Source organism: Platalea leucorodia, assembly GCF_965183815.1.
Source record: "Platalea leucorodia genome assembly, chromosome: 9".
NCBI lineage: Eukaryota > Metazoa > Chordata > Aves > Pelecaniformes > Threskiornithidae > Platalea > Platalea leucorodia.
The window spans coordinates 28,360,696-28,373,180 of record NC_138831.1 but is presented as its reverse complement, the minus strand read 5'-3'; the positions used below and the strand labels follow the sequence as shown (position 1 = coordinate 28,373,180).

The 12,485-nt window shown below is 57.2% G+C and overlaps 2 protein-coding genes across 6 annotated transcripts in view; both read left to right on the top strand.

Moving 5' to 3' along the window:
• Nucleotides 1-4,837, top strand: part of TRIP4 (thyroid hormone receptor interactor 4) — a 33,764-nt gene extending 28,927 nt beyond the window's left edge. Inside the window, exon 13 of the mRNA XM_082321951.1 lies at nt 4,703-4,837. Within this exon, the coding sequence (XP_082178077.1) occupies nt 4,703-4,770 (68 nt within the window). The 3' untranslated portion in view covers nt 4,771-4,837. The remainder of the gene's footprint in view (nt 1-4,702) is intronic.
• ZNF609 (zinc finger protein 609) overlaps nt 4,803-12,485 on the top strand; it is a 78,933-nt gene continuing 71,250 nt past the window's right edge. For 4 of the 5 annotated variants that reach the window (XM_082321949.1, XM_082321946.1, XM_082321948.1 and 1 more), the window contains exon 1: nt 9,043-9,155. The gene's annotated coding sequence lies outside the window, so the exon portion shown is untranslated. Of the gene's footprint in view, nt 4,885-9,042; nt 9,156-12,485 lie in introns of those variants that run through there. The other variant, XM_082321947.1, reaches the window with a different exon arrangement.

The window sequence follows — 12,485 nt, the reverse complement described above, 5'->3', positions numbered from 1 at the left end:
CGCTTGTGTCTGCAGCTGATCCGCTTCTGGCATCAGCCTGGGTCAGGATACAAGCTGGTGCAGTGATGCTCAGGCAGATCTGCACTAGCTCCTTGCCTGCAGTTCAAAACTGCCCTCTTGCCTGTGAGGATGGTGAGGGCTTGAAGCAGCAAGAGCTGCAGGGCCAGATGGATGTTCTCCATCCGCAGGACGGCAGGATGGGATGTCCTGGCAGAGCTTGTAGGGAAGCGCCGCAGCATCTGTCCACACTCCGCTTGCCAGCGTCGTTAGTCCCTTTTATGAGCCACCAGCCCCTCCGCAGGCTGCCAGTTATTCCTGCCCGCTGCCGTAAAAAGGATGGAGGAGGGATGCAGCAGCTGGGGAGCCTGCAGTCAGCTCCATCCTTATTAGCAGCCTCCCCACCACACAGCCTGGGGAAGGCACTGTACACGCTTTCAGGGGATGTGAAAAATTAATTTGACGGGCTAAAAGCAGCATAAGCAGAAATAGTCTTGGCTGTTTGTTTAGCAGAGCTGATGACTGGGTTTTCTTTCTTGTTTGCAGCGTGGTTCTCCGGGAGTATTATCTAGCAGCACAGGAGTGGCAGAATTTCTCAGGACCTGTTAATAACGACTTTTGAAGCACAGTGTAGGGTTATTTTTCTTGTTTTTGAGGTTTTTTTTCCCCCTCTCTACCCAGAGAAGCACTGTTCTTCCATGGCTTCGATCTCTCCCTGGATGTTGGGGGTACTCCTGCCCTGCCGGGGTATTGAGCAGGGCAAAACGATTTGGTTTCTTCCCTGCCTTTTGTAGCAACGTCTGGGAGGTGTGTTCAGCTGATGGTGACAAACAATGCTTGGTGAGATGCAGCACTCTGATCTTGCTGGCGGCACTGGCCCCCCCAGGGATGGGTCTTTCCCAGCATGCTGGTGAGCAGGCAGGGCTGCACTGAGTTATTTAGGATGCAAACGTCTTTGCTGTGGTGGAACAGCCTCGTTGTTGTTGCATGCTGGAGCAGCTGCCGCATCCTTTTTTTTTTTTTTTTTCCCCTTGCTTTAACCTCTCCTTGCTCTAGTACAGGCTCTCTCATGCCCTTTCACTGCCACATCTGCCTCCATCCCGCCGCGGTTAGGAGGAGAGCTGCTGGCGGTGGCTGAAGGGGAAGCTGCTGTGCGGTGTGAGTGCAGGGTGGATGGCTTCTGCGCGTCCGCCTCGCTGGGTGCAGGCACTGCCGGTCCCCTCCCCATCTGTCACATCGTCTCCTTTGTGTTGTGACACTTTCCTGCTTGGAGAAGGATCAGTCTAACAGCCTGGAAGGAAGCCGGCTGTGCTGGCGGCTGCCTGCGCTGCCTGCTCCTGCTGCTGGCCCTGCCTTTCCTGCCCTCCATCCCGACTGGAGCTGTCACGAGAGCAGTGGCAGGAGAGACTGTGGAGTTGCACGTTCCCCTCCCGGAGGAGATATCATCTGTCTGGGTGATATTTGTGACAGCCTAGGGAAGGAGCAGGGAAGGCTTTGACCTTTCATCGGGGTAAGGTGCTGTTTTAATAGGAGCTGGCATCACGTCCGGGGCAGACAAAAGCTTAATTCTCCAAGCTGGAAGCGGAGCAGGAGGAAGGTGCTGGCTCACCTGAGCTCACGTCCCCACCTGAGCTCACCGGCTGCCTTGGTCTCCTTGAAGCCTGGCTCAAGCCATGACAAAATGCCCGTTTGTCTTGTTGGGAAGCCAGGCTGGAGTGGTTTTCCTTGCCAGATAACAGCATGGACCTCGCCATGATGACATCCGAATGCTTCTTCATTGCAAATTAGTTGTTTCTAACAGCCCGGGGATGGGGAAAAAAACCTAACATAGCTTGATTTTTGCTGCCAGGGTTATTGTTTGTGTGGAAGGGATGGGCACTGTGTTTGCATCGTGTTTGGGAGCACGGCTGTCCCCAAACATATCCCCTCTTAGTTTCAGTACATGAGGACAGAGCTTGGTGGCGGTTCTCGTGGGAGATTTCCTTGAATCCGGGTAAAGCTTCCCTGAAGCCTCCCTCGAGCATCGCTCAGAAACCTCCCTTCAATAGCCGACAGCTGGAAGAGCGTGGAGGAGTGGGTGAAGGGACACATTGCAGTGTGAGATGAGAGTCCTTAAATCATTGAGCAGAAAGAGAAGGGGACCCTGGGGCCATTGCCTTATTTTTAGCCTTTTCCTAAAGGTTACCCATGTAATGTTTTATCTTTGCCAGCTGATAGAGCCGAGGAGCCTCCTGATTGCTTTTGGGGTCCAGGAGGAGCAGGCAGGTGTGTTAAATATGAAGCTTACAGCCCCAGAGGTGACACAGCGTTGGTGGTGGGGAACCAGAGCGTGGAGCAAGTGTGAACTCAACACCTTTCTGCTGCTAAAAAACCCACAGCTTGGCACACGGTGGTCCGACATGCTGCTTCTGGACAATCTGGCCATGCTGGCTCACCCCTCTTGGGTGCCCATTGCTGTTTCCAGCCATTTCAAGGAGGGGGCTTCTTCCCCATCCTTAGGCAGGTGGGGAAAGTCTTCTTCCACATCGGGTGGCAGAGAGGATGGTGGATCTCCCAGACCCTGTAGGAAAGCATCTTCCAAACTCTGTAGCTCAGGGCGAGAACATCATTGTCTGAAAACAGACGATTCAAGTAATGCCCTATTTTGCCCTTTTGCTTGGCCTCAGTTTTAATTTTCTCATTTTTGATGGTGGAAGAGTTTTGCAGATGCCCTTTTGTGTCCCACGGGCTGCAGGTTGGCAACTGCTGCACCGAGACATTGGCAGCGACTGGTCCCTTCTTCCAATTTTGAGCTGACTGCAGCTGCGTTTCAATTTGCAGCTCTATGGCACGGTGACTTGCAAACCCTCGCTTACATTTTTTTTTTTTACACGTGTTATGGGTTTGGTGCATTGAACTTCCCTCTCAAGCTCAGACAGGAGCAAGGCTGGCCCAAAACTCAAGCTGAAGGAGGAGGACTGGTTTCAGGGAGGCTGGGTCGTCCTGGTGGGACATCCTGAGCGAAGCGGTTTTGTAACCTGCCTCTCCTGGGAAAAGCATTGTCGGACTCTTTGTTGAGCTGAAATTGAGAAGTTTTCTTGGTTTGAAGAGAAGGTGATGGTCTCTGGCTGGTTTGGAGTCATTTTCTCTGAACAAGCACCTGCTTCTCACGGCGCACAGGCATTTACCAGCATTTTTTGGAGCAGTGGCCAAAGCAGGACTGGTTTGGAGTCTGGTGGATCTGGTCCCCACCAGGGGTGAGATCTGCTGTGTGCTGTAGCTGGGCTGGAGCAGCGCAGCTCTCCCGGGCACTGCATGGGCTGTGCTTCACCCACAGGGTGACACTGGGCTTGATTCCCTGGAGGGACAATGCTGTGGGACCTGGATGAGGTGCCTGCCAGCTCCGTCTCCATCCACCTCACTGGGGTTTCACTGGTATGGGCTCTGTCTGTCCATCTCTGTGGGATCAAGCTCTGATCCCTTTGCTTCCCCTCCTGATGGTGTGACCACGGTGGTTGCCCATGTCCCTCCGGAGGGACGCAGGGGATGCTCCCCATGGACTGGGGCCATCCTCCCCAGCTCACCACAGACTCTGTGGTTTTTCCTGCTGGCTTCTGCAATATGGTGGAGCCGTGTCCCTGCTCCTAGCTACAGATAGAGACAGGACGAGGCTGGCATTTGGAGGATGGGAAGAGTCAGGGGAGCAGGAGCAGGAGGGCGAGTTCCTAGGGAGACGTGGCATTAGAGGAGGTGACCGGTGCTGGCTGACAGCAAGGCCTCTCCAGGAGGCTGGCTCGTTGCTGTGCTGCCTTGCTACCTTCCCTTTCTTCCTCTCCCTTTTGGAGGAGGCAGCTTTGTATGGGAGAGTGGGAGCATCCTTGCTTTTTTATGGGCAGTGAAAGGGAGACAGGGACGCTCCTCCAAGGCAGTGCATCACCCTCCTGGCTTGCTCACCATGCCTGGCTTTTTTGGCTTCTTCTGCGGGATCTATCCAAATCCCATGTTCTGGTGTCCTGCTCCTCTCCCAGGTGGGAAAGCGGAGCTGGCAGCAAAGCCACTGAGGGTTGTGAAGGACAAGGAGAGGCAGCGTTTGCTCCAGGTCCCACCACAGCAGCTAGTCACGGGCTCCTGGGCTCCCTGAGGTGCTCCCCAAAGTGCTCCCTGGTGGCAAAGACAGCACGTCCCTCCCAGATGGTGCCCTTGGAGGCCACCAACCTGGCACTTGGAAGCACGGAGCGGTCGGTCCCCATCACCTTCTGTGCCCCATTGCATTATCATCCCCAAGCTGGGGGCTTATTGTCCCCAAGCCCAGCTTTCTGCCATGCTGTGGAGAAACATGTCCCTGACATGGTGCTTGATGGTCCCCCATCTCCTTTGAGCATGTCGACACGCATCCTGCGTGCAAGTGAAGGGATCGGTTTCCCCCTGGTAGCGGCGGGCAAGTCCTGGATGTTAATTTACTCTCCTCACTGAATTTCTCTCGCTCCAGCATCTCTTTGCCACGTCAGACACACTTGCCCCCGGCTCCCCGGTGTCGCGCCTGCAGAGGAAAGCCACGGCGGCTGGAAACGCCTGGCTCCTCAAGCACGATAATTGAATGTGACAGGAACACACTAACTAGGAGACCTCGCTGCCTCCAGCTGATTTGCATTGCAAAGAGCATTTAAAAATATAGTGATGAGGGCTTGTTGTGGTTTTTTTTTTTTTTTTAATCCCCTCTTTACAGGGAAGCTGGATGCAAAGATCCATCAGGGAGCAAAGAAGGGGTTAATGAAGCAGAAAGCAATGGGGTGAACCGCTGGGGAGCAGCGCTGCATTCCCACGCAGCACCCGACTGCCACCGAAGGGTGCCAGGATGGTCCTCGACTCTGGAAAGCAGGTGCAAGACGGATCCAAGAGCGCTTTTAGGTATTGCTTTATCCGTTGTATTCCAGAAGCATTAAAAGAGACATGTTTTCACCAAGCTCTCGCCCAACAGTCCTGTGCTTCCCAGAAAGTCACACACTGCAGACAAGGGTGGGTGGGAGATGGGGCTTGGTGGGATGGGTTTCAACCAAGTGCTGGCATCTCTGCATCTCCTGTGAGCTCCAGATCCCAGGACAGTGGCCAGGCCAGCTCCATTCATGTCGGCAGGCAGGAGGTAGCTCCATCCTGGCTTTGGCAACGTCTCCCTCCCCAAAATGTGCCTCAAGGTCTTTTGGCCGGATGGGGTCAGACACATCGCGGTGCCGGCCTCGCAGGAGAAGGGTGAGAAACAGGGGACGAGGGGGATGGCTCCCAACAGCTGGAGAGCCCAAGCCCTTTTGAGCGCGTGCTTGGGGATGCTGGGGACTTGGGGTGAGAGGTGGGCTCTGTTCCTGCTCGGAGGCTTTCCGCTCACAGGAGCGTGCCCTTGCAGCTCTTGGCATTGCCGGGAAGTGCCCAGCCTTACATCTCTCTCTCCTGATTTGTATCAAAGCAGCAGCCACCCTGCAAAAGCTGACCCCCCCTCTAGCAGCTGTGTGCATGAGTTAAAAACCCTCTCTGCCTTATGAATAAGATTAATTTCTCCTTTTTCTTTAATCCTTCATATTCAGCATCTCCCCACATTGCCGTGTCTGTGCTCATTATGCATTCGTGTTCACTGGGCTGTGAGCCTTTCATGCCACATTGCTCCAGGCTCTGCCTTGCCGTGGTCTAAGTGCTCCTCGTTCCCCGGAGCCCACCCTGCTCCGGAGGGGACCAAGCAGCCCCCGAGCACTGCCAGCATCCCTCCTCCTCCTCCCTGGGGACGTGGCAGGGAACAGAGCAGGGCTGCAGGCTCAGCTGCTTGGCACGGTCACTGGTTGCAGGTTGTCTCAGCCCTCCACCTTGGTTTCTGTTGCTACCCCATCAGAGAGGAGGAGGAGGAGGGTGTGAAGCCTTCGCGCCAGCTGCCTGCCCACCCTGAAACTTGGCAGCTGGACACTGCAGTTCTGGTGTTTGCCCTGGGAGTTGTATTCTGGCTCGTCTTTTAGAGAATCTCCAGGATGCTAGAGATGGTGGATCTGGATGCAACGCCCACCCACGTCATTCCTCATTTGGAAAACCCTGGTGGGTGTTTCAGCTCTGAGTTGCCTGGGCTTGGCACGGAGGTTATGGTATGGGAGCTGCTGTTCGGCGTGGCAGAGGGTAATGGGCTTCTCCTGCTTCCTTCCTCCTCTGGCTGCGTCCTGCCATCCACCAGCCTGTCCCTGTCCCTCGTGTCCCACCAGTATGGTCCCAATCAGCTGTGCTGGGACTCCTGGTGACTTCCCTGCACGTTTCTCTTCTTGTATGATGGAGGTCCTTCTCTCTTGGGTGAGTGTGCCTTGAGAGCGAGGGGAAATATCTGTGCTGCCCGTAGGGGCAGAGCTGGAGGGGGACGGGGGGCTTGAGGTGGCATCCTGGGTCCTGGTGCCATGGAGAGAAGGAGGCAGAGAGGACTTGGCCTTGGTGGCCACGTGGGAGAGGCAGGGCATTGAGGTTACTTTGCCCGCTGCCTGCAGCTCCCTTGAGCATCTCTCCTAGAGGTGGAAGGGGTCGACCCTCGAGCAGCCAGCGTGAAGGCAGTGCTTGTGGGACGAAGGTGGGGGAGATGCTCTTCCAGGCAGAAGACGGGCGCATGGAGAAGGAGCATCTGGTTACATGGCGGACAACGTCTTCCACTAAACATCACTGATGTCTCTGCTGCCCTGCCCTGCGCCTCCCTGGCATGGCCTGGGGTGAGCGGGATGCTCGGGACACCGAGCACCCGGGGTGGGATGTGCTCAGCACCCAGGTGTTGCACCCAGGCTGGGCTCCACGTGCTGCAGCCCCAGGGTTTCCAGCTCCTTATCCCAGGAGCGCAGCAGCATCGGACAAGGCTGTGACAGAGTGGGATCTTGTAACCATCCCCATGGGACAAGGGGACTGTGGGGCTCATGTCCTGCCCATCACACCTCATGCCTGCCAAAATCCCTGTCACAGGGCACTGCTTCCCAGGATGAGTTGCCCGCCCTGTACCTAAGCCACGCTTTTAATGCAAGCCCGCGATTTGGCTTTGTGTTAAACCAGATCCATCTCCTGTGCCTACCTCCATGAGAGCAGCAGATGCTCTTTGTCACCTCCCTGTCCTTTGTATCCCTTACAGCTCACATTGGTATGTCACCTGAAGGTTTTGTCCCCAAGGATTTGACGTTCTCCACCAGTTGTTGGTAAAATCCATTGAGTCCCGCGGGGGGCTGGCGGCTCCAGCGCTGGGGCTCCAGCAGCCCTGGGCAGGCTGGATCATGAGCACCACTCATGGTCACAGCAAAATGTGCCACTGGAGAGATGCTGAGATCGTTTCCAATGAAGCTGCGTTGCCTGACAGTGTTTTTATTTTCTGCCTGTATTAATTACATCATTTATGGTTTTGCCGGGAAACGAGCAGGCTGATGCACCGACTCATCCCTGGTTTGTTGTGCATTCCCGGCAGAAGCTGGTTTTCCCACTCTCAGGAGCATCCTTCCTGGTCCAGGATGTGCTGAAAATCAACACCAAATGCCCAGAATACCTTTTACCCAATCCTTTAAAAAATTTTGGTAAAAACTGACCTGAATTTGTTAATATAGGTTGTCTTGGGGCCCACCAGCACTGGGTTTGTGCTGTGCGAGGACAGTTTCTCCTCTTCATCGTGATAAAGAAGAATTTATCCTCTTCATCTCTTTCAGGCTAAATGAACACTCCTCTCATCCCTCTTTTTGTACTGCTTTAAGCCTCTTCTGGCTCCCCTCCCACCTGCCCCAGCCCCAAAAGCCAGAGAAATGAGGTAATGGTCCCCAAAACCCAGCCTTTCACAGCGTCCTACCTCCTTCGCCAGGGTTTGGGTCTCGCATTGTCCTCGTTTGGGGGCAAAAAGCATTGGAAGAAATCGGTGTCTCCTTCGGTGTCTTCCCAAAACTATGCTGGAGGAGGAGACCCGCCATCCCCAGGCATGGTGGCACCTTTCCGGGCTGGGATGCCCCACGCTGGAGACCAGGTGGGTGGGTGGAGGTGATGGTCCCCGCTCCATCACCTTTGCTGCAGGACCATATCCCGGCTCCGAGCTTGGTGCTGCCGGGTTGCTGGCTTGGATCCTGCACCCCATGTTCCATCAGCACAGCTTGCAGTGTCGGTTCACCGTGCTCAGGGCCAGCTGCTCCTGTGCTGGCTTGGTTTTGGGGTGTCCTGGAGGCAGGGCTGGGACACCCCCTGCTGAGATGAGCCAAAATTTCCTCACCGGCAGGTGCGGGGATAGTGCTGGGGCTTTGGGGTTGGGCGTGGAGGGTTTGGGGGACGTGCCACCTCCTGGGGACGAGGAGGGCTGGGGATCCGGGTACTTTTGGGAAGGAAGATGCTCCCTCTGTCCGGCACCAGAGACCCAGCTGGTGAGGAAAAATGACCACGTGGGGCATGACATCGTGGGTTTTTGGGGTGGATGCAGGTACCCCAGGGCGCATCCTAGGTCGTGATCCCCTCCTGCCTGCTCCTGGCAGGTCTTTCTGAGCCGTACCTGCCCGAAACCCAGCCTGAGTGGTTCTGTGCCGGCTCAGTGAGCCAAATTGGCGGCCGCTGCTGATGCCAGCGCCCCCAAAAGCACAGCGATCAGGGGACCGTGCCGAGCAGGGGGTCTCACACGACATCCCACAGAGCGTAAAACACCCCCAAAAATTTGCTACCCCGCCCCCTTTCCGAGGATGATACCGCGGCGGCTCCGGTTCCGCAGGGGAGAACGCACTCCGCTCCGGGGTTTGCTCCTGCGCCCCGGCTCCCGATGTCGATCCGGTCTCCGCGTTTTGCGGCCGCGGCTGCCGGGCCCTGGCGCCCCCTTTGTGCGCGCCGGTTTTTCCTCTCCGCTGGGGACAGCGCTCCCCGCCCTCCCGCTCCAAACTCCACCTTCCGGGTTTTGCGTCTGCCCCCCGCCGCCCCGCTCCGGCTGCCGGTGGGGATCCGGCTCCGGGCTGCCGCGTCCCCCGCCGAGCCGAGCGGAGCCGAGCGGAGCCGAACGCCCGCCCCGCCCCGCCCCGCCAGGCGGACACCGGCGCGGCCTGCGCGGCGCGGCGCGGCCCACAGGCGCGGGCGGCATGGCGGCCGCGGCGGCCGGCCCCTAGCTGCCGTAGGAGCGGCCAGGCGGACCCATGGAGGAGACTTAGGGCCGCCCGGGAGGGGAGCGGAGCCGGGTGAGTGCGGGCCCGGCCCGGCCCCGGCGGCGTGTGTGTGTGTGTGTGTGTGTGTGAGGCGTCGGTTAGGGATCCCCCGCGGCCGTTGGGCCTGGCCCTGGCCCCCCCGCCGTGACCGTTGGGCCCGGGTCGTCGCTTCCCCCGCCACCGTTGTGGCCCGGGTTCCCCCCGCGGTGGCTGTTGGGGCCTTCTCCCGCGGCCGTTGGTGCCGAGACCCCCCCCCCTCGGCCCTTGAGCCCCTCCCCCCCCCCCCCCCCCCCGGCGGGTGTAGACCCCCTCTCGTGGCTGGGAACGTCCCTCCGTGACCGTTGGGCCGGAGGGGTGCGCTCCCCCCCCCCCCCGCTGTGGGTCACCTTCTCCCGCGGCTGCCGTGCCGGGGGGGCCCGGCCCACCCCCCCCCACCCCCCCCCCCCCCCGCCGGGCTGGGTGATGGGGGGCTCACCGTGTGCGCGGGGTGCGGGTCCCCCCAGCGTGTCCCACCGCCCCACGGTGCGGTGGGGGGGCGTCGCGGAGCCCCCACGGCTGCGGGAGGCAGGAGGGGATCCCCCTTGTGTGGGGTCACGGTCGGGGCTGGGATACACACACGATGCGTCCGGGCCGTGGGGTGGGGGCAGGACGCGGGGATGCGGTTCCCGAGGGGACAGTGGTGTACCCGGGGGGGGGGTCTCCCCCCTTGACCCCCTGTCCCTGTGCAGGGAGCGTGTGGGGGACGCGCGGTTCCCCTGGGATGCTGCACCCCAGCCCTTTTGGGGTGCGGGGGGACATGCAGCCCCTCGTGGGGGGTTCTCGCCCCAAATCACGGCAGATTAGATTTTCCCAAAGGCATTTAGCGAGCACGAGTTTTCTGTGTGCGTTTGGGGGGGGCAAACACAGAGAGCACATCTCTGGCCCTCCTCAACTGCACTTCAGAGAGGGCCCTTGGGGCCCCTGCGTGACAGTGACCCGGTGCCGCAGGACACGAGCGTCTGTCCTTCCAGCCCCCGCACTACCTTTTCGGAGCCCCAGTCATGAGGGCCAGCATGTATGGGGCCGATCCCGGGGGGTGACACCGTGAGTGACGACGTGGCTGTGCCGGCAGTGAGGTGTCCCGCAAGGTCTGCGGGTTCCTCTTGCCATGAAGCTCTCCCATCCCTTATGTACATGGGGAAGGTCACAGGTTCAGGTCTGGTCTGCGAGACTTGGCTCCCCTCCATCTCCCAGCAGCTCTCTTTTTCTTTTTTTTTCTTTTCCCCCCCTTCTGGGAAGGCCCTTTCCCTTGCAGGAGGTGTTAGACACACACATTTTTTGTGGCACACACCGAAGAACTCACAGGCCCTTTCCCCGCCCCCCCCCCCCCCCCCCGAAGAATTAAGGATGCCGGCATTGGGGCTGGCTTTCAGGCACTGGCGTGCACAGGGGCAGCACGAGTGCTCACAGCCTTCCTCGCCTGGACATCCTCAGGAAAGCCTATTTCCACGCTTTGTGCGATGACTCCGGCATCAGATTGTGCTGCACATTTCTAGCTCTTTGTTGGCAGTACACGGCTGCACATGTATGGCACTCAAAAAATCCAGTTAGCTTATTTTATTGATTAGCTCTTGACCAGAAATAATGTATAATTTTTTATTTTGAAGCCATTTCGGTCTCAAAACAAAAGTCTTTGCCCTTTTATGCCCTCGTTCATCCAGCAGCGGTTTCTCCTCTTGCTGCATCCCTGCAGGGTAGAGCTCGCTGGAGAAGGGAGATGTGCGCAGCACCGGGAGTGCGGCCGTTTCGGTGGTGCAAAACGACAAGGCTTTAATGTTTCACCTAAACTGGCCTCGCGTTCAGGACAAGGGCTGCGAGCCAGTTAGAGCCACCAGAGGAAATTAATTATCAAGCAAGTTGTAATGATCTGTAATTGAGTATGGCCAGGACACTTTTTTTTTTTTTTTTTCCTTTTTTTTCCAAGCTGGGTGCTTGGACTTGGTTTCCAGTGGAGGGTCTGTGTGTTTTGTGAGTCGCCATTAGGCTGCTTGTTAACGAGAGGGGCTGGTGCGTGCATGTATATGCATGTAGGTGTCTCTTAATACACGTTATCCTATCACGCTGTCCTTTGCGCGTGCCAAAAATGGTGTTATTTTTTGGGGGGGAGAAGCTGCTGCAAATAAGGGATGTTTGTCTGTCTGTAGCCCCGTGCCACAGGCTGGGTGGTAGTCGCAGATAATCTCTCTCCCTCTCTGCAGTTGCAAGGTTGCAAAGTCCCCTCGCGCTCACTGCACCTGACTTGTTGGACGTTGGTGGGCACAGCATGTGCTTCTACTGCCTCTAAAGCTTTTTCCCTTTAAATTGTTAGGCTAGCTGAAAACATGCCTTTTTCAGGAGGAAGGGGTTTGCAAAGTCTAAAGGCGGTTGAGGGGTTCTCATGCTGTGTTGGAGCTACTTAACAGCTTGTGTATCTTTATTATGTATGAACAAGAAGGAAGGGCTAGAGTTCACTCTGTCTGGTTTATTCTCTTTGAGAACCGGGCTGTGTTGAATCGAAATTTGCCTCCAGATTATGTTTACGGTATCTTTTTAATTTTAATTGCATAAATTACAGAAAATCAGAAGCTGCCTCGTCTTTCTAGCACTTCCACGCGGGTGTCCCTACCGAACCAAAGTTGATGTCCGTGAGTCGTGTCGACGCCGTGACAGAGGTTGGAGGCCAGTGGCTGGGATCATGCTCCCGGGGCTGAGCTGCGATAGAAAGGCAGTTGCGACCAGAGTCACGTGTTGTGCCCAACGCAGTGATTTACTCAGTATTTCCTGGGTGTATGCTCCCTGAAAAGGGATCTTTCTCTGCTTGCTTGTGGAGGGAAGGGGAAGAGCTGGATTGTACCATGTTGCTCTCGACCTTGGACGGGCTGGGAGCGGGCATGCACCTTGCTGCCGTCCCACTGCGCCCCACGCAGCAGGGCTCCGATTCAGATTAGGGCCTCTGGGCGCTGATGCAATACTAGTCCCAGATGTAATGCAATAAGCCTCTTTGTCCCCTTTATCCAGAGTATTATGTAAATAAGATGGTATTTATGGTCCCAGGTATGTTGTTTCAGGGATGTGTGACAGCGTGTGTGCGCAGCTCTGCCCTTTGAGTGTTGACGCTGCTGCTTCTGGCCAGCTTCCCCAGCTGGAGGCAGGGCCCTGCTGGGGGCAGGCAGCAAGTGAGCAGATGCTTGCGGGGAGTGCATCACGTGCCGGCTTCGTACCGAAAGGAGGTGAGACCACAGGTGACCTTGCTGGGGCTGGGGACAGTTTAACGGGTGGGCTCGGGTGAGGAAGCGGTGCTGCTTGGTTTTGGGGAAGGGAAGGAAAAAAGATTCCGCCAGGACG